At 44.6% G+C, this 21,085-nt stretch overlaps 1 protein-coding gene across 1 annotated transcript; it reads right to left on the reverse strand.

The window, feature by feature from the left end:
* Positions 1-647: 647 nt before the first annotated feature.
* Positions 648-1,358, reverse strand: LOC127044559 (olfactory receptor 51E2-like). Its single transcript, XM_050939593.1, has one exon. The coding sequence runs from the start codon at positions 1,356-1,358 to the stop codon at positions 648-650; it is 711 nt and encodes a 236-aa protein (XP_050795550.1).
* Between the last annotated feature and the right edge of the window lie 19,727 nt (positions 1,359-21,085).

The following is a 21,085-nucleotide window of genomic DNA, read 5'->3' on the forward strand; positions in this document are numbered from 1 at the left end:
CATCACAACCCTGTTCCCAACTCTCAGCTGATTTTATACAGTTTCCTGGCTTCCCTCTCTGCTCCGGACTGGCCTGCTGGCCCCAGCGCTGCATCCTCACTGCAGGTTCCTTGCCAGGCTGCAGCAGTTCCCAGCCCAGCCCCGGAGCAGAGGGAGCCCAGATTGTGGGAGAGGAAGGTGCAGATGATCCAGCAAGCAAATGGGGATGGAGAGGGGGGAAGTGAGTAACAGGGGTTGGGCTTTGATGTAAGAGATGGGGAATGGCGCAGGTCTTGGGGGAACAGGTGGGACAGCGGAAGCGGTCTTGTGGACAGAGGTAGGTCAGGGGTCAGGGTCTTGGGGAATAGGCAGGGCAGGAGTGGGGCCTCAGAGGTCTAGTTAAAAGCAATTAGAAAGGTGGAATCCTATGAGAGAATGAGTTGTACTTAGACAGAGTGCAGCAAGGGCAGGAAAGGATTTAATGTCACTTTGACTGTCCAGTAAGTGTTTGCGGGAAGGGGGCCCAGCACCATGTCACCAGCCAGCTCTGCACAGAGCTTGGTCTGAGATCCAGAGCACCAGGAGAAAACGTTAGGCCCCTTTATTAGTAAAGAGCCAGAGCAGCCTGTCCCGGATCTGTTTGGTCTTCACACAGTAGATGATGGGGTTTAGCATGGGTGGCAGCAAGAGGTATAGGTTGGCAATGAGAACGTGGAAATGCAGGGGCACATTTGGGCAAATCTGTTCATGAGAGAGATGATGAGATCTGGGAAGTAAAAAGCTAAAATGACAAAAAGGTGGGAGCTGCAGGTCCCAAAAGTCTTGAGACGCGTGTTTTCTGTGGGGAGGCTGAAGATGGCCCTGAGGATCTGGATATAGGACACCCCGATATAAATCACATCCAGACCCATCAAACAGAATTGCCCAAAGAGGCCGTAGTAACTACTGACACGGGTGTCGGCGCAGGCTAGGTTCACCACAGCTATGTGTGCGCAGTACGGCTGGGGGATGATGTTGGTTCTGCAATAAGGCCATTGTCTTGCCAGTAAGGGATAGGGTAATACAACTATGAAACCAAGCAGCACCACAACCAGGCCAATCTTGGCCACCAGGGGGTTCATCAGAGTGGTGGTATGTCTTAAGGGATGGCAGATGGCCACATAGCGATCCAAAGCCATGGCTACGAGAATCCCAGACTCCATTGCTAAGAAGCAGTGAATGAAGTACGTCTGGGTGAGGCAGGCATTGAAGTTGATCTCTCTGGAATTGAGCCAGAAAATTGCCAGCTTTTTGGGCAGGGTGGATGTATAGAGGACCAGGTCGGTGACAGCCAGCATGCAGAGGAAATAGTACATGGGATCATGGAGGTTCAGCTCCATTTTCACAGTGAACAGGATGGTGAAGTCCCCATGATGGCTATGATGTACACGGTGCAGAAGGGGATGGAGATCCAGACATGAGCTGCTTCCAGGCCAGGAATGCCCAGCAGGATGAAAGTGGAGGCAGGACCGGAGCTAGTATTTTTAGTGCCCTAGGCGCACGGCCATTTCACCTCCCCTCACGCTGGTCCCGCGGCTCCGGTGGAGCTGCTGCAGTCATGCCTGCAGGAGGTCCACCGGAGCCGCGAGACCAGCGGACCCTCTGTAGGCATGACTGCAGCAGGTCAACCAGAGCTGCCTGCCCCCCCCCCGGCAAAATGCCACCCCCCAATAATCATGGCGCCCTAGGCAATTGCCTGGGTCGCCTAAAAGGAAGCACCGGCCCTGGGTGGAGGGGTTGGTGAAGTTGGTTGTGTTGGAATCTGACATTCAGCAGGGGAGAAGGTGTCCAACTCTGAGGCAGAACGGGGTCTCCTGCATGCACTGTACGTTCCCCTGACTTCAAGTATGTGCCCAAGCTCTAGTGTGGTGGTCGCAGTACAAATACCTGGATGGAGAGAAAACGTGAATATGAGCTAGTGACCATCACCTTCAACCCCCCAGTAAAACCTCTCCAGCACATCATCAAGGATCTACAACCTTTCCTGAAGGACAAGCCCTCACTCTCACAGACCTTGGGACACAGGCCAGTCCTTTCTTACAGACAGCCTCCCAACCTGAAGCAAATACTCACCAGCAACCACACACTACACAACAAAAACACTAATTCAGGAACCTATCCTTGCAAAAAGGTCCATTGCCAACTCTGTCCACATATCTATTCAAGGGACACCATCATAGGACCTAATCACATCAGCCCCCACAGTATCAGAGGCTCGTTCACCTGCACATCTACCAATGTGTTATATGCCATCCTGTGCCAGCAATGCCCCTCTGTCATGTACATTGGCCAAACCGGACAGTCTCTACGCAAAAGAATAAATGGACACAAATCAGACATCAAGAATTATAACATTCAAAAACCAGTCGAAGAACACTTCAACCTGCTGGGTCACTCAATTACAGACCTAAAAGTTGCAATACTCCAACAAAAAAACCTTCAAAAACAGACACCAACGAGAAACTGCAGAACTAGAATTAATTTGCAAACTGGACACCGTTAAATTAGGCTTGAATAAAGAGTGGGAGTGGATGAGTCATTACACAAAGCAAAAACTATTTCCCCATGCTAATTTCCTCCTACTGCTACTCACATTTTTCTGTCAACTGTTGGAAATGGGCCATCCTGATTATCACTACAAAAGTTTTTTTTTCCCTCTTGCTGATAATAGCCCACCTTAATTGATTAATCTTGTTACATTCATATGACAACACACATTTTTCATGTTCTCTGTGTATATATATATCTTCCTACTGTATTTTCCACTGCATGCATCCAGTGAAGTGAGTTTTAGCCCACGAAAGCTTATGCCAACATAAATTTGTTAGTCTCTAAGGTGCCACAAGTACTCCTTGTTTTTTGGTTGTTTTTTTTTGCTGATACAGACTAATACAGCTACCACTCTGAAATGTGAATATGAGACACTACATGCACCGCTGGAGGCTGTTCTCATGGGCAAAGCAGATTGGTCACTCTTCGCACACTGAAAAATGATATTTTCATTATTCAGAGAAATGAATTATGAAGAACTGAGCCTACTAATGCCAATTCCATATTTTATGGTGCTCCCTGCTCAATAATTCCTGCACATCATGGGGTGAGAAACCTTACTAGGCACCAGTAGGAAGCACAATGGTGGATACTGGTTATCCATCATTCTTCCTTAGGCTTTTTCTACACTACAATGTTTTTTCACAAATAAGCAGGTTTTGCCAAAGAAACAACAGCTGTCTACATACTGCAAAGTGACTTTCAATGACAGAACTCCTCAGATCCAGTGACATCATATAACCACCTTGACAAGAGTTTTAGGCAAAAGTTTTGTTGGCAAAGTGCCAGTGTAGACACTTGTGCTTGTTTTATCAGTATAATTGGCCTCTGGAAGGTGTCCCACATTGCTCATCGTGAGGGTTCTAGGGAAGAGTTTCAACTCCTCTCCCCTGCATTAAGGTAAATGCTTTCTCCCCTTCCCCCTTTAAAGGCTCTGGAATTTTGAAATTCCCCTTCCTGTTTGCTCGGTGTGGAGTGCTCACGTCACACCTTCCCAGGTTGTCGTGGTGGCTAAATGCTGCGGACACTGCGGAGCTTCTGGAGCTGCTCAGTATTTGGGGAGGAGGCTGTGCAGTCCCAGCTGTGCTCCAGCCATAGGACTGTCAATACCTAAGGGCAGATTTCATGCAGCATGTGGGAAAAGAGCTACAATCGGGACACACTGCAGTAAACAGCAAAGGTGAAGGAATTATGGCACATGTACCAGAAGACAAAGGAGACAAACAGTGTCTCCAGTGTGGTGCCACAGAACTGCCGCTTTTCTATGAAGTTGGATGCTATCCTCAACAGTGACCCCATTTCAACCACCAACAGCCCTGTGGTTACATTGGTGGGGGTACTCGTCTCAGCATACGTAATCTACCTCTCTGAGAGGTGATAGCTAGATTGATGAAGAATTCTTTGTTAGATCTCATGCTGTGTATACCAGGGTTAGGTTCACATAGCTACATTTCTCATGGGTGTGGGGTTTTTTTACAATTGAAAAGAAGAGCAAATACAATTTTCATTTGCATTAGCAGAGGCAGAGCATGCAAGTCACGGGAGGGGATAGTAGCACTTTTCTTCGTGCTGGTTAGATCTCAGCTGGAGTATTCTGTCCAGTTACGGTATCCAATATATAGGAAGGATGTAGAGAAACTGAAAAAGATCCAGATGAGAGTGACAAAGACGCTCCACAGGATGGAATGCAAGCCATACCAGCAAAGGCTGAAGGAAAAGGGTATGTTTAGTTTGGAAAGGGGAAGATTAAGGGGGGACATGACAGCAGTCTTGAGATGTTTGAAAGGCTGCCATTAAAATTATGGAGGAACATTATCACATAAATCAAGAGGCAATGCGGTCAAACTACAGCACAGCAGATTTAGATTTAATCTCCGATAAACTTCTCAAATTTAAGAACAGGAGGACAATGGAACAGATGTCCAGGCAGGTTGTGAAAGTCCTCCATTGGATGTTTCAGCAGGAGCCTGGATAGTCATCTGTCTTGGATAATTTAGAAACAAAAAGTCCTGCATCTTTGCAGGGGGTTAGACTAGCTGATTATTGCAGCCCCCTCCTAACCCTGTCACTCTTTGATTTCATGATATAAAATTCTAGTGTAGACCAGGTCTTATCGAAACACAAGTTATGGAGCTCAGTACTTGGGTAGCTGGGTGAAATTTAATGCCCTGTGTTATACAGGAGGTTAGATTGGATGTTCTGTTGGTCCCTTCTGATTTTGAACCCTATGGATCTATCAACATAGAAAGTAGTTCAGGCAATATATTAATTCTGTCTCATAACACACGAACAAGGGAACATTCAATTACATTGAAACACTGAACACATAAAACTGCTTACATAGTCCATATTTGGCCTGTGGAACTCCTTGCCACAGATATTATTAGAACAAAGAGCTTAGCTAAATGGTATTCACAACTGGATTGGCCATAGTTGGTGGTGCTGGTGGCACGACACATCGTTAAGTCTGTCTGACACCTTCAATTACAAGACTTAATTTTCAATTGTATATATGTTGGCCAAATATTAACCTAAATTTTCTTATGCTAGGTGTCTACTTCTGCCTGAATTGCATTTTGAAAGTTGTAGGCATAACAGTTCAGCCAATTTCTAGAATGAAGCTAGGGGAGAAGATGTCTCGACCATGTTGAAAAATTGTTATATTTCTGCTAGTGAGGTGCCCTAGCACCTCCGTGCCTTTCAGCACGTAAAGTCTGGTAACAGCTCTTCCATATCCCACAGCCTCTCCACCCCGTTAATAGCCAAAGCCCTAAACTGCAAGAGGAGGAGGTGGTAGTGTCTGTATATTAACACACAGCTGGCTCCTGAGGTTTTACTCAGTTCTTACTCCAGACAGGATGTTTTTCTGGACAGCCTGCTTGAGGGCTTGTCTACACTTAAAACACGACAGGGGGGCTGCCATAGCGCTTCATGGGGGCCTGAGCAAACTGTGGCCCACAGCCTCCAAATCTGGTCTTGTGCTAGACAGCTACTAACAACTTTCATCCTGAAGAATCCACTATGCCACTGAAATGAAGCCACCTAAGGCTGCAGCCCATCACCGATTATAGTTGATTACTAAGAAAACTAGGGATAATGCCTTTGTCTTATAGGGTCTGATGCTGTGTAAATGCCCAGGATGGCTGAGTAGACAGTAGACAGACATATCTGGAGAAAGATGATGCAAAGGAGACACAAAAACTTTCTGGAGGCACAAGGGATTTTCACTAAGGTATCAGAGATCAATAATTCTCATCAGTAACTATTATCATACCACATAGAACCTTTCATTGAAGGATCTTCTAAAGACCTAGCAAAGGAAAGTCACTATGAATATATCCCCATTATAGACATAGGTAAACTGAGGTACAGGGAGACATGAGTTGGCCAAAATCAAACAGAAAATGACAGACAGAACCCAGGAGTTCTGAGTTCCTTGCCATAAGCATTGTCTCTCCATCAGTAACTGAGTGCATGATAAGTGGGAAATGGAGTCATACTGTTGTAAGGCCTTTTCATTGGGTAGGAGTGATGGATTTCTGCAAGATGCAACCTGAAACAGGGGTTCCTGTGAGCCCTCTCACATACCAACCTGGGCCCTCTCTAACACTATGAGGCTGAAAAGCTGCAAGCCCCTCCAGGTCTTGCACTTACGCACCCATACACAGACAGAAACACATCCAGCTGCAGTTACGTGAAAGCTTTCACTAGCCATCCATGAACCAGCAATAGAGAGGCTCTAGCCAGGTCCGCCAGCTCCCCATCCTAGGACCGCAGAGCTGTGCTGTCTTGCCCTTTTCAGAAGACTGACCAGCGTACATTTATTGCCCTGCCTCCTTCCCTCAATGTGGAGAGGACAATTCACCATCCCCTGTTCCTGAGCAGATTTCTCATTATACTTTCAATAATACACAGTTAGGTAAATAAATAGAAAGCGGATGTAGTAAGTACAGAAAAATTGATTTTAAGCTTTTATAAATTATAGAAAACAGGTTAAAGTTGATTACTTAAGGAATAAACAAAATCACAATCTAAGTTCTATACCAGGGGTCGGCAACCTTTCAGAAGTAGTATGGTGAGTCTTCATTTATTTGCTCTAATTTAAGGTTTTGAGTGCAAGTCATACATTTTAATGTTTTTAGACAGTCTCTTTCTATAAGTCTGTAATATATTTCATACAACAATAGTTTACTTAAGTAAATAAGATTTTTAAAATGTTTAAGAAGCTTCATTTAAAATTAAATTGAAATGCAGCCCTCCCTCACCCCGGACCAGTGGCCAGCACCTGGGCAGTGTGAGTGCCACTGAAAAACAGCTCACATAACGCCTTCGGCACCCGTGCCATAGGTTGCCTACCCCTGTTCTGTACACTAGACAGGATTTGAATCAAGGAATGTCTCACCTGATGGGACAAACAGTCCACCCATCTTTCATACGCAGGCTATAAATCCTTTCAGCTTGGGACAACATCCCTAGTTCAGTCCTTATTCTTAAGGTGGTTCTGAGTGTTGAGTTGTGGGGGGAGTGAAGCCAAGTGACAATATCTCTTTCCCCTATTACAGCTTCTGCCATATGGAGGGAACTGCATTTTTTCGAAGCAAAAGCCCCCAGTTCAGTTAGTGGAAAAGTTCAGGCACAAGACGGAGTCCAGTGTCAGATGAACTGGTCACGTGCCCTTGCCTGCTTCGATAATTCATAGCAGGGGCCATTGCCCATCTCCTGGCTAGAACATTCATAGGAAAGTCCATAAGGTGCAGATGAGCTTCTTCTAAAGCTTACTGTGTTTCTTAATAAACCATTTCCTTGAATGGTTCATTCATAATATGCTGGCTAGATCAGCTGTAAATTACATTGTGGCTGTTACTGAAAAGCAAACACATTTAAAATACTGGCACATAGTCAATATTCATAACTTTAGGGACAAAAATAATACACACATACAACTAGGGTGATCATATTCAGCAAATCATAACTTTTCCATTGATATGTTACATGACAAACTTTATATAAAACACATCAAATCATATCATCATAGTAAATACGGGGACACGAGGGTGTTGCTTTGGGGCACATAATATCAGACCTCACCCCTTAGTTTACTGCAGGAGTATTTGTCACTGACTAATGCAGCGGCAGTGTGCCCAAGGCCTTAATTAGATTTTGACCATACAACTCCCATGTGTTGCAAACATTGTGGTGTTACCCACAGGTATTCTCGCACAGTTCTTTGAACCTATCAACACTTTGTAAATCAGTCTAGTGATCTCAAAAGTCAGCAAGTGCCATCTCTGGGTCACTAGAAATGTCTGTGCACCTCTGTTTTCCATTTTGCTGTTCCAATTGCTGATATCTCAACAGAGATAGTCATCAATGCCATGAAGTGGTGTGACTCAGTTTCCCCGTTTACACAGCAGACCAGGTTTATTATGGTTTCCCTGCTGAGAGAAGCTTTGAAACGGTTTACAGATGTTAGCAGAGAAGCACTATCCCCACTGGGCTTCTTCCATACTACTCATAACATGGCTAAAAACTTCCCCCCAGAATCATTCATACTGCACCTTTTTATAGGATTTACCATCACTGCCATGTTCTTTGTTATAAGGTTTACAATTAGCAACAATTTTGAATCATCAGATTTAAGGTCATCACCAAATTTTGTATCACAGGTTGGTGTTTCTATGTATTTTTATTATACCATGACTTATTCTTGAACACTTTGGTTTGTTCCACATCCACTGGGCCATTCAATTCCTCCAATAACCTTGGCATGTATTTAGTTACTATTTTTCCTTTCCCCTCAGTGTCCCTTCAGTAGGGATCTTAGTCTAAGGTTATCTTTGGTGTCTTGGTATGCCAGGTCTGGTGATGTAAAGATATAAGAGAACTTTGTATCTTCGCTAGCCCTCTGTGAAGGAAGGGGGTAAAATGGAACATGCTTCCCAGAAGTGTAAACCCCTCTGTCTGTGGTTTATTCACAATAGATGCTTGTGTCTGCTCAAAATCTTCAACTAGAGAAGCCATCTCATCCACAGTGTTCACCCTTTTGTCCCACAGACACTGTTTTCCATCATCTTTACATACATTTAAGAAATGCTCCTGAGCAACAACATCAAACATTGCTTCAAAGCTTGTAACATCTTTGTTCCTTGCCCACTTCCTCATCAAAGCTTTCATTTCATTCCACATTACTCTTGCCAGCAGTACTCCTGCCTTCTAAGGATTTGTATTTTTCACTCTATATATTTCAGAGGTAATCCGAAATTCTTTCAAATCCATTTCTTTGAATTTAGAATAATCTAAAAGATTCTCAGCTGGCATTTTATTGACTACATCCAGAGCTTTACCAATTAACTTTGCAATTAAAGTGGGCAAACAGAGAGATAAGTGCAGTTAGTGGAAAAGTTCAGGCACAAGATGGAGTCCAGCGTCACATGAACTGGTCACATGGCCTTGAATCAATCAATGAGTCACAGCAGGGGCCATTGCCCATATTTTGGCTACAAATGGGGACAAGTTTCTTCCATGGCCCACTGTATTCATTGATGAACAATCAAGTTTTATATCCATTCACAATGTGCTGGCTAGGCTGGATGTAAACTACTTTGTGGGAGTCACCACAGGAGGAATTACTTTTGAAATACAGGTAGATGAGTCAATGTTTGTTACTTCAAAGGCAAAAATGATACAGACACACAAATAAGATAATCACATTCAGCAAACCACAGCTTTTCCATAGATACCTCACATGACATATTTTGTACAAGATTTGTTGCAACTACATAACAGTGGTGAATGTGGGGTGCCAGGGTTTTGCTTTGGGGTACAGGATGTCACAGCAATATAGCTATAGAACTAGAGCTTTCTGAAATCTAATTTTTATTATATAAGATTTACGTCCGTGTCCTGAAAGAGACTGCAAACTACTCTGTACCATAGGAGAAAAGCCTGCCGAGGTACAGAGCAAAGGAAAATAGCCTCAGGGCCTTGGTGCTTGGTGTGCAGCTCCCCGCTCCCAGAGGGAGGCGCTAGAATGGAAGCTGCACCCCAAGAGTAAGCCTAGAAAGCCGGAGATAAAAACCCAGAGCCAGAGGCAGGGCCTGAAAGCTGCTCTGACTCTAAAGCACATGGCTCTGACTGTCTGGACAGATAGCTAAGGGTAATGTCTCTTTCCTGAGCACCTGACCAGAAGAATCAGGACTTAGGTGAGGGATTTAGTGTCTGAGTCTTTTGTCTGTCTGCCTGCTTTCTCTGAGAGAAGTAGACTTTCTAGCTTCTAAGTGTAAGGACAAAGAGATCAGATAGTAAGTTCTATGCCTTTGGTATTTGCATGAATATAAGCTGGAGTGCTTTGATTTGTTGAATAAGCTGCAATATTCTAAGCAATCGACCCTGTATTGTATCATCTTACAGAGAGACCATTTGTATGTGCTAGACTTCTTACAGGGAAATTGAGTCTGTACCACCAGGGAGGGGGGAAGCAATCAAGGCTGTGTGAGCTAGCCTGACCCCTCAAGGAGTACTGTTTCCATGGGAACAGAAAAAGGATTATTCCCTGTGAGACTCAAGATTTGGTCTTCCCCAGGGCAGGGACCAGAGTGCCAAAACACTCTGTTGGCAGCAAGTACCAGTCCAAGCTGGTAACTAAGCTTGTTTCATGCTAACCCCCATATTTGGACGCTCCATCTGCTAAGGTTATGGGACCCACAACCCTTCTGGCGGGCATAGAGCCATGGCAGCTTGAGTAAGGCTGTGACAGCAAACCCAGAGCTGCCACACCAATGTTAGAATACTGTGAGTGGAAAGGGAGTAGGGCCGAGTGATCCCAAACCTGTGTGATGAGGTCCTCAAGCTGTTCCCTTCACCCTACCGTGGTTCAGCTCCCCCAGACACTCCAATTGGTTCAGCACATCCTTGCCAGAGCTCCCCCTTGGGTGCACTCTGTTTCCTGTTTCTCTCTTTCAGGCCACAGGATCGTTAAAGCAAACAGATCCAGGCCTTGCAAATGCGGTTTCTAAAACCTTTCCTTTACTTTAAAGAGCATAAGAGATATTGAATACGCACAATACTATACCCGCACACCATTCCCTGCCTCAGTGGACATTAGATCATATGAACAGCCATAATGGGCCAGACATGGGTCCATCTAGCCCAGTATCCTGTCTTCCGACAATGACCGACGTCAAGTGCTTCAGAGGGAATCCCTATCCTGTCAACCATTCCAAGCTTTTGGCAAACAGAAACTGGGGACACAATCCTTCCCCATCCTGCTTAATAGCCATTGATGGACCTATCTTCCATGATTTTATCTAGTTCTTTTTTGAATCCTGTTATAATCTTGGGGTGCCAAGGAATTCCACAGGTTGCCTATGCATTGTGTGAAAAAATACTTGTTTTTGTTTTTTAAACCTGCTGCCTATTAATTTCATTTAGTGACCCCTAGTTTTTTGTTATGGGAAGGAGTAAATAACAATTCCTGATTTACTTTCACCACACTGGTCATGAATTTATAGCCCCCTAACATCTCTCCCCTTAGTGGTCTTTTTCCCAAACTGGAAAGTCCCAGTATTTTAAATTTCTCCTCATACAGAAACTGCTCCATACTCCTAATCATTTTTGTTGCCCTTTTCCAAACCTTTTCCAATGCTAATGCATCTTTTTTTTTTTTAGATGGGCTGACCGTCTCTTGTTAGGGGGCTTATTACTTCACCCTCCCACTTCCCTGGTCCTTCTCACGTGAACAGAGCAACAATACCCCAAATCCAAAGGTGCAAACAATTCAATGTTTATTGGGATGAACGTTCAGCAAGCTTAAATTCAAGTTCCTTTTCCTTATTTTTGAATCCCAACTTACTTCCTGTTTGCCCCTAATTTATATAGTAATATTCACAGCTATACCTTAACCAATCATTCTACTACAATTTACCTAACCAATCCTAACATATTGTAACATGATTAGCTAACCAATTATATCCCACCACCTTAATTAGTTTACACCTAGCAAAATTAATTGTACAGCAGACAGAAACAGTCAAAGAACCAGACAAAGACCATGTAAATAAACATACAAAACAATACAGAAGTGAGGATTTCACAACTAAATCTGTACAGACATAAGGATTCTCCAGCTGTGTCTACTGATAAGTGAGTTCTTACCAGACAGAAAACTACCAAACTAAATTTCTTTTTACATCTTCTAGGCTCTTCCCTTTTGCTGGAGGTGATAGATCAGAACACCTTCCTAACAGCCTCGGATAGTCTTATTTCAATGTGATTAGTTTGGAATGTGAGGATGTGACCGCACACTTCCCAGCTTATGGCTGCCTCCTAAGCCAAAGGCATTGGCCTAAGAAGAGGGCCTCAGACTGTCACAGTGAGAGAAGGCCCTTACACAGATTCTTTCTTTTATACCCCCTAGATCATTTCCATAGGCAACCTACATTCTTAAAGTATAGGCCTTTACAGACAGGCTGGAATATCTATATCCTAACACATCTGCATGCAGTATTCAAGATGTGGGCATACAATGGATTTATATAGAGGCAATATGATATTTTCCCTCACATTATCTATCCCTTTCCTAATGATTCCCAACATTCTGTTTGTCTGTTTATCACGGCCGGTGCACTGTCTCTTCCAACCCTAATCTTCTATGACTCTAAAATTCAGTTAATGTTTCTGCAATTTCACATCTGAATTCCTTCAGAACTCTTGGGTGAAACCATCTGGTCCTGGTGAATTTTAATAAATTAAACAGTAATAACATTCCTGACTAACCTAATTGCCTTCTATGAGGAAATAACTGGGTCTGTGGATGAGGGGAAAGCAGTGGATGTGTTATCCCTTGACTTTAGCAAAGCTTTTGATATGGTCTCCCACAGTATTCTTGCTGGCAAGTTGAAGAAGTATGGGCTGGATGAATGCACTATAAGGTGCATAGAAAGCTGGATAGATCAGCCGGTTTCAAGCAGAGTGCCCCAGGGCTTGGTCTTGGGGCTGTTTTTGTTCAATATCTTCTTAAATGATCTGGAGGATGGTGTGGACTGCACCCTCAGCAAGTTTGCAGAGGACACTAAACCGGGAGGAGTGGTAGATATGCTGGAGGCTAGAGATAGGATACAGATCGACCTAGACAAATTAGAGAATTGGAACAAAAGAAACCTGATGAGGTTCAACAAGGAGAAATGCAGAGTTCTGCACTTAGGATGGAAGAATCCCATTAACTGTTACAGACCAGGGACCGAATCGCTAGGCAGTAGTTCTGCAGAAAAGGACCTAGAGGTTACAGAGGACAAGAAACTGTATATGAGTCAACAGTGTGCCCTTGCTGCCAAGAAGGCTAACGGCATTTTGAGCTGCATAAGTAGGGGCATTGCCAGCAGATGGAGGGACGAGATCTTTCTATTTGACATTGGTGAGGCCTCATCTGGAGTACTATGTCCAGTTTTGGGCCCCACAGTACAAGAAGGATGTGGAGAAATTGGAAAGGGTCCAGTGGAGGGCAACAAAAATGATTAGGGGGCTGGAGCACATGACTTATGAGGAGAAGCTGAGGGAAATGGGATTGTTTAGTCTGCAGAAGGGAAGAATGAGGGGGGATTTGATAGCTGCTTTCAACTACTTGAAAGGGAGTTCCAAAGAGTTCTCAGTGGTGGCAGATGACAGAACAAGGAGTAATGGTCTCACGTTGCAGTGGGGGAGGTTTAGGTTGGATATTAAGAAAAAAATTTTCACTAGGAGGGTGGTGAAGCACTGGAATGGGTTCCCTAGAGAGGTGGTGGAACCTCCTTCCTTAGAGGTTTTTAAGGTCAGGCTTGACAAGCCCTGGCTGGGATGATTTAGTTGGGTGCTGGCCCTGCTTTGAGCAGAGGGTTGGACTAGATGACCTCCTGAGGTCCCTTCCAACCCTGATATTCTATGAAAACTTCCCCTAAAGACATCTCAATCTAAGACAGTTCCTCAGACCTGTCACTTGAAAAGAATGGCTCACGTTTGTGAATCTCCCTCAAATCCTCAGTCATTCAGACTGATGCAAAAAATTCATTTAATTTCTCCTCAATGGCCATATTGTCCTTTGCTTACTCGACAATTGCGTTGAGTGGAACAAGTATAGCAATAATGAAGCCCGTACTCAAATCCTCTTCTGGATCAACCTGCTCCTTCTTCTTCAAACAGACTCAAAAAGTAAAAGCATAAATGTTTAAGTATATCAGAAGCAGGAAGCCTGCTAAACAACCGGTGGGGCCACTGAACAAACTAGATGCTCAGCAAACTCTTTCTATCTAAGTTAGTATGTAAACACTTACATCCATTACAACACCCCCAAAACCCTTATTAAGAAATAGAAACAACCTTATCATTAGTATACCCACCCTATGTATTGTTCACAGCATCACTCATGTTATACAGGCATTTTTACCTTGAAAATACATTTCTTTGCAATAATCTGTTGCTACTAATTTCACTAATCAGTGGTTCTCAGGCAAGAGAGGAAGGGGCCATGAGCCAGGGCTCTCTCGTGTAGCTTGTGTGGAAGCAGGGAAAGAAAGAGAGGGCTTAAGTGCAGCCATTTAAGTGTCAGAGACAGAGCAACTGTTCTGTCAAGTCTTAACCTAATATCGCGAGATCTGAAGAAGCCAGGGCTCTCTCGTGTAGCTTGTGTGGAAGCAGGGAAAGAAAGAGAGGGCTTAAGTGCAGCCATTTAAGTGTCAGAGACAGAGCAACTGTTCTGTCAAGTCTTAACCTAATATCGCGAGATCTGAAGAAGCCAGGGCTCTCTCGTGTAGCTTGTGTGGAAGCAGGGAAAGAAAGAGAGGGCTTAAGTGCAGCCATTTAAGTGTCAGAGACAGAGCAACTGTTCTGTCAAGTCTTAACCTAATATCGCGAAATCTGAAGAAGCAGGGCTCATGTCAGAAGCGAATGGAAAACAATAGAATAGTCAGTGTGACCCAGCCTTGGGATAACGATGTTTTGAGAAGAGAAAGTGAGAAAATACTGGAATAGATAGTAAATACTCTATATAAAAAGCAGATGTTTTTAATTAATCCACGTCACAACGAGGTATAAATGCTTGTGTAATTTAGCTTGTACTTTGGAGAAACTGAGGCAGAGATGCTGTCTGCCAGCAGTGTCCTTCCCTGGCTATTGCTTGAATAAAGCTGTCTCTGATTTTGTTGCTTCCAACCTGAGAGTGGAGTTTTGTTTTTTCCACAATATTTGGTGCCGTGACTCAGATGAGCATATTCTGTTATCTTCATGTCATACTACTTTGGCTCATTGGCCCATTCTGAATCCTGCTTTGCTGTTACGAGGGCCCCTTGATGGAGACCATCATGATTGTGTGTCTGTTGCTTCTCTTCTTACCAGCCAAGGGAAAATCTTACTGATGTGCCTTTGCAGAATCCAGATCTTATTTATTTTGTAGATGGTTCTTTTTTGTGAAACTCGAAGGGAAAATTGGTTGTTGGTTATGCTGTCTGTTCTTTATATTCTGTTATTGAAAATGCTTTCCTTCCCTCTGTCTTTTCAGCTCAGCTTGCTGAGCTCGTGGCTTTGACATGGGCATGTATTCAGGCACAGGATCAAACTGTTACTATTTACACTGATTCTCACTATGCTTAGAGGTTTCCTAACTTCCTCTGGTTCCCCCATTAAGAATAGTCAGTATGTATCTGCTCTTTTGGATGCTTTTTTGTTGCCCAAAGATGTTGCTATTGTAAAATGCATGGCTCATCCAGCCCCTCATGATGAAGTTACTCGTGGGAATGCTTTGGCTGATTCAGCAGCCAAGGATGCAGCCCTTTCTGGCCCTCAGGCTGCTTTCATTTTTGCCTTAGTTGAGCAGCCTCTGCTGGCTTCCCTCGGTGACCTTGCTAAGATCCAGAAGATGGTGCCAGAGACTGAGAAACGTTCTTGGAGCGTTGCTGGGTGCACCTTGTACCATGATCACCTTTGGCACTTCTGGGATAAGCATGAGGGCCACTCCCAACTGAAAGACTGGACTCAGCTCACATGAGATTTTGATAGGGCACCCTATGTGACTTCCAGTAACACCCCCACTGGCCCTTGCTCAGATGGACATTCATTTGATGGAAGTTATGATGCATTACTCAAGGACCCTGAAAAGCTCTACCACTCCTAGGACCCAGGAGATGGGGTCTACGTAAAGATCCACCAGCCAAAGGCTGCTTTGGCTCCACACTGGAAAGACCCTTATTAAGTCCTGCTGACTACCAACACCGCTGTGAAGTGCCAAGGACTGACTGCTGGGACTCATGCTTCTCACTGCAAAAAGACACACAATGGTCTCTGACCTCAGGATTTTGCATCTGAGCTTTAGGTCCCACAAACTCTTGGATGCACAATCTCAGCTGACTGCATCACAGCCCTGTTCCCAACCCTCAGCTGATTTTATACAGTTTCCTGGCTTCCCTCCCGGCTCCAGACTGGCCTGCCAGCTTTAGTGCCATGTCCTCACTGAAGGTTTCTTGCCAGGCTGCAGCAGATCCCGTCCCAGCCCAGGAGCAGAGGGAGCCCAGGCTGGGAAGAAGGAAGGTGGAGATGAATTTGTAAGTGCATGGGGTTGGAGAGGAGGGGAGGGAGTAACAGGGGTGTAGCTTTGGGGGAAGACGTTGAGAATGGAGCAGGACCTTGGGGGAATAGGTGAGATGAGGGAAGGGGTCTTGTGGAAAGAGGTGGGTCAGGGGGCAGGGCCGTGGGGAATAGACAGCACAGGGCATGAGGCCTCAGACATCCAGTTAACAGCAGTTAGAAAGGTGTCATCCTATGGGAGAATGGTTGTACACAAAAAGACTCCTCAGTTTGTCACACAGACAGACCACAGCAAGGCCAGGAAAGGATTTAATGTCACTTTGACTGTCCAGTAAGTGATTGCGGGAAGGGGGCCCAGCACCATGTCACCAGCCAGCTTTGCACAGAGCCCAGTCTGAGAGCCAGAGTACCAGGAGAAAACTTTAGGCCGCTTTATGAGTAAAGAGCCGAAGTAGCCTGTCCTGGATCTGTTTGGTCCTCAGCCAGTAGATGATGGGTTTAGCATGGGGGACAGCAAGAGGTACACATTGACAATGAGAACATGGAAATGCAGGGGCACATTCTGGGCAAATCTGTTCATGAGGGAGATGATGAGACCTGGGATATAAAAGGCTAAAATGACAAAGAGGTGGGAGCTGCAGGTTTCAAAGGTCTTGAGCCGGGCGTAATTTGTGGGGAGGCTGAAGATGGCCCTGAGGATCTGGGTATAGGACAGGGCAATAAAAATCCAATCCAGACCCATCACACACACTAGCACAAAGAGGCCGTAGTAATTACTAACACGGGTGTCGGCTCAGGCCAGGTTCACCATAGCTGTGTGTGCGCAGTACGGCTGGAGGATGATGTTGGTTCTGCAATATGGCCACTGCCTCACTAGGAAGGGATTGGGCAGTATGACTATGCTGCCACGCAGCATCACGCCCAGGCCAATCTTGGCAACCATGGAGTTTGTCAGGATGGTGGAATGTCTCAGGGGATGGCAGTTGGCCACATAGCGATCAAAAGGCATGGCCACAACAATCCCAGACTCCAGTACAGAGAAGATGAGAATAAAGTACATCTGGGTGAGGCAGGCACTGAAATCGATCTCTCTGGCATTGAACCAGAAGATGCTCAGCATTTTGGGCAGGGTGGACATATACACAACCAGATCGGTGATGGCCAGCATGCAGAGGAAATAGTACATGGGCCCATGGAGGCTCTGCTCCATCTTCACGATGAACAGGATGGTGAAGTTCCCCAAGATGACTATGACGTACATGGTGAAGAAGGGGACGGAGATCCAGATATGAGCCACCTCCAGGCAGGAATGCCCCGCAGGATGAAGGTGAAGGAGTTGGTGAAGTTGATTGTGTTGGAATCTGACATGGAGTAGGGGAGAAGGTGTCCAACAATGAGGCAGAACAATGTCTCTTGCATGTACCATATGTTCCTCTGACTTCCTGTATGTGCCCAGGGTCTCAGATGATAGTAGCAGTACAAATACCTGGATGGAGAGATAATGTGAATATGAGACACGACATGCACTACTGAATGCTGTTGTCATGAGGGGAGCAGATCGGTCGTTCTTCACACACCGAAAATGACATTATCATTATTCAGGGAAATGAATTATGAAGAACTGACCCTACTAATTCAAATTCGATATTTTATGGTGCTCCTTGCTCAATAATTCCTACACATCATGGTGTGGGAAACCTTATTAGGCACCAGTAGGAAACACAAGTGTGGATACTGGTTATTCCTCGTTGTTCCTTAGGATTTTCTTACACCTCACAAACAAGTAGCTTTTGCCAAAGAAATAGTGGCAGTATACACACTGCAAAGCAACTTTCGGTGATGGAACTCCTCACCTTCAATGATATTATATAACCACCTTGACAAGAGTTTTACGCAAAAGTTTTGTTGGCAAAATGCCAGTGTAGACACTTGTCCTTGTTTTTGTCGTTGTCCCACATTGCCCTCCTGAGTGCTCTGGTGAACAGTTTTAACACCTCTCCCCTGCATCAAAGTAAACACTTTCTGCCCCTCCCCCTTTAAAGACCTGGGAATGTGGAAATTCCCCTTCCTGTTTGCTCGGTGTGGGGTGCTCACATCACACATTCCCAGGTGGTCGTGGTGGCTCCATGCTGGGGACACCGTGAAACTTCTGGAGCTGCTCAGCATTAGGGGAGAGGAGGCTGTGCAGTCCCAGATGCCCTCCAGCCATAGGAATGTCAATACCTAAGGGCAGATTTTGTGCAGCGTGTGGGGAAAAAAGCTACGATCGGGACACGCTGCAGTACACAGCAAAGGTGAAGGAACTGAGGCACATTTACCAAAAGGCAAGGGAGGCAAACAGTATCTCTGGCTCTGTGCCACAACCTGCTATTTTTATAAGAAGTTGGATGCTATCCTCATCAGTGACTCCATTTCAACTGCCAACAGCCTCGTGGGTACTTCAGTGGGGATTCTCCTGTCAGAGTATGTAATCTACCTCTCTGATAATCTCTAGGTCGATAAACAATTCTTCAGTAGACCTCATGCTGTATATACCAGTGTCAGGTTGATATAGCTATATCCCTCAGGGGTGTGATTTTTTTTTTGCCATTGCAAAAAAGAGCAAATACAATTTTTCATTTGCATTAGCAGAGGCAGAGCATGCCAGTCACGGGAGGGGATAGTAGCACTACTTGGTGCTGGTTAGACCTCAGCTGGAGTATTGTGTCCAGTTTGAGTCTCCAGTATATAGGAAGGATGTTGGGAAACTGGTAAGGATCCAGATGATCCAGTCTTTATATCATCGAGTCAAAGAATGACAGAGTTGGGAGGGGGCTGCAAGAATCAACTATTCTAGCCCCCTGCCAAGATGCAGGATTTGTTGTGTCAAAACCACCCCAGATAGATGGCTGTGCAGCCTCCTGATAAAAACTTCCAATGAATGACTTTCTACAACCTGCCTGGGCGTCTGTTCCATTGTTCTCCTCTTCTTACTACTACTATGCTGTACTTTGAACCAATTGCCTCTTGATCTATGTGGCAATGTTCCTCCATTTTTTAATGGCATAGTTAAGTCTGTCTGACACCTTCAGTTACAAGATTTCATTTTCAGTTGTGTATAAGTTTGCCAAACATTAAACTGAAATTTTCCACATTGGGTGCCTACTTAATGGCTGAATTTAATTTTGAAACTTTCAGGCATAACAGTTCAGCCAACTTCTAGAATGAAGTTAGGGGAGAAGATGTCTCGACCATATTGAACAATTGTCATATTTATGCTCGTGAAGAGCCCTAGCACCTGCATGTTTTTCGGCAGATAAAATCTGGTAACACCCACCTCCCACGCTGCCCCTAACAATCAAAGCCCTAAATTGCAAGAAGAGGATGTGGCGGTGTCTGTACATATTCCACATTACTTATACCAGCACACCTCTTATAATTTATAATTTTCATGCTATATGTTTCAGGGGTAATCTGAAATTATTTCTAAATCATTTCTTGGAATTTAGAATAATCTAAAAGATTCTCAATTGTCATTTAATTTAATATAGCCAGAGCTTTATCAGTTAAGTTTTCAACTAAAGTGGGCATCTTCTGGTTATCAGGAATCATATGAATCATATACAGCCTCTCAAAGATAGTGAAATATTCAGCAATGTCACCTGCCTCCTTGTATGCAGGACACAGCTGTTCCTATTTGTGGACTTTTGGACAGGTTCCTGCATTTCTCCTTTACAACCTGTGACCACATCTCCAGGAAAAGTCTTCTTTTTTTCTAGCTGTGTTTTAAAATGTTGAGTTGTGGGGAGAGTGAGACCAAGTGGTGGTAACACTTTCCTCTTTTACAGCTTCTGCCATATGGAGGGAACTTCATTGTCCCAAACAGAGATACCAGTATAGTGGGAAAGAAGAGGCATAAGATGGAGTTCAGTGTCACATGAGCTGATCACATATCCTTGCATACTTCAATGAGTTATAACAGGGGCCATTACCCATGTTTTGGATACAGAGAGGGACAAACTTCTACAATGGCCCATTATCTTAACTGATGAGCCATGAATTTGAATATCCATTCGTAATGTGCTGGATGTTAACTGGATGTTAACTACTTTGTGGGAGTCACCACAGGAGGGAATGCATCTGAAATACAGGTAGATAGTCAGTATTTGTTACTTCAGAGGCAAAAATGATACAGACACACAAACAGGATTATCACATTCAGCAAACCACAGCTTTTCCATAGATACCTCACGTGAAATAGTTTGTACAAGATTTGTTGTAACTATATAACAGTGAAAGTGGGGTGCCAGGGTTTTCCTTTGGGGGTACAGAGTGTCAGAGCAATATAGCTCTAGAACTAAACGTTTCTGAATCTAATTTTCTATTTTTATATAAGATTTACTTCCATGTCCTGAAAGAGACTGCAGTCTACTCTGTACTGTAGGAGAAAAGCCTGCCAAGATACAGAGCAAAGGAAAATAGCTTCAGGGACTTGGCGCTTGGTGTGCAGCTCCCCACTCCCAGAGGGAGGCGCTAGACTGGAAGTTGTACCCCAAGTGTGGGCCTAGAATCCCAGAGCTAGAGGCAGGGCCTGAACGCTGCTCTGACTCAAAAGCACATGGGTCCAGTATGTGGGACCCAAACACACCCTTCTGGCGCGCATCGATCCACAGGGGCTTGAGCGGGGCTGTGACAGTAAACCTGGAGCTGCTCCATGGACACTAGAGCACTGTGAGTGGAAAGGGAGTAGGGCTGGGTGATCCCAAACCTTTCTGAAGTGGTTCACAATTTGTTCTCCCTAAAGTGATTCAGCTCCCCCAGACACTCCAATTGGTTCAGCATACCCTTGCTAGAGCTCCCCCTTGAGTGCACTCTGCTTTCAGTTTCTCTCCAACAGGGCACAGGATCGTTAAAGAAAACAGACCCAGGCTTTGCAAACGGGGTTTCTAAAATCTTTCCTTTACTTTAGACAGCACAAGAGATACCGAAT

The sequence above is a fragment of the Gopherus flavomarginatus genome, chromosome 1, assembly GCF_025201925.1.
Source record: "Gopherus flavomarginatus isolate rGopFla2 chromosome 1, rGopFla2.mat.asm, whole genome shotgun sequence".
NCBI classification, from domain to species: Eukaryota; Metazoa; Chordata; order Testudines; family Testudinidae; genus Gopherus; species Gopherus flavomarginatus.

Excerpts from the sequence above, each read along its gene's own strand:
- LOC127044559 (XM_050939593.1), bottom strand. The coding sequence starts at position 1,358 with ATGGAGCTGAACCTCCATGATCCCATGTACTATTTCCTCTGCATGCTG.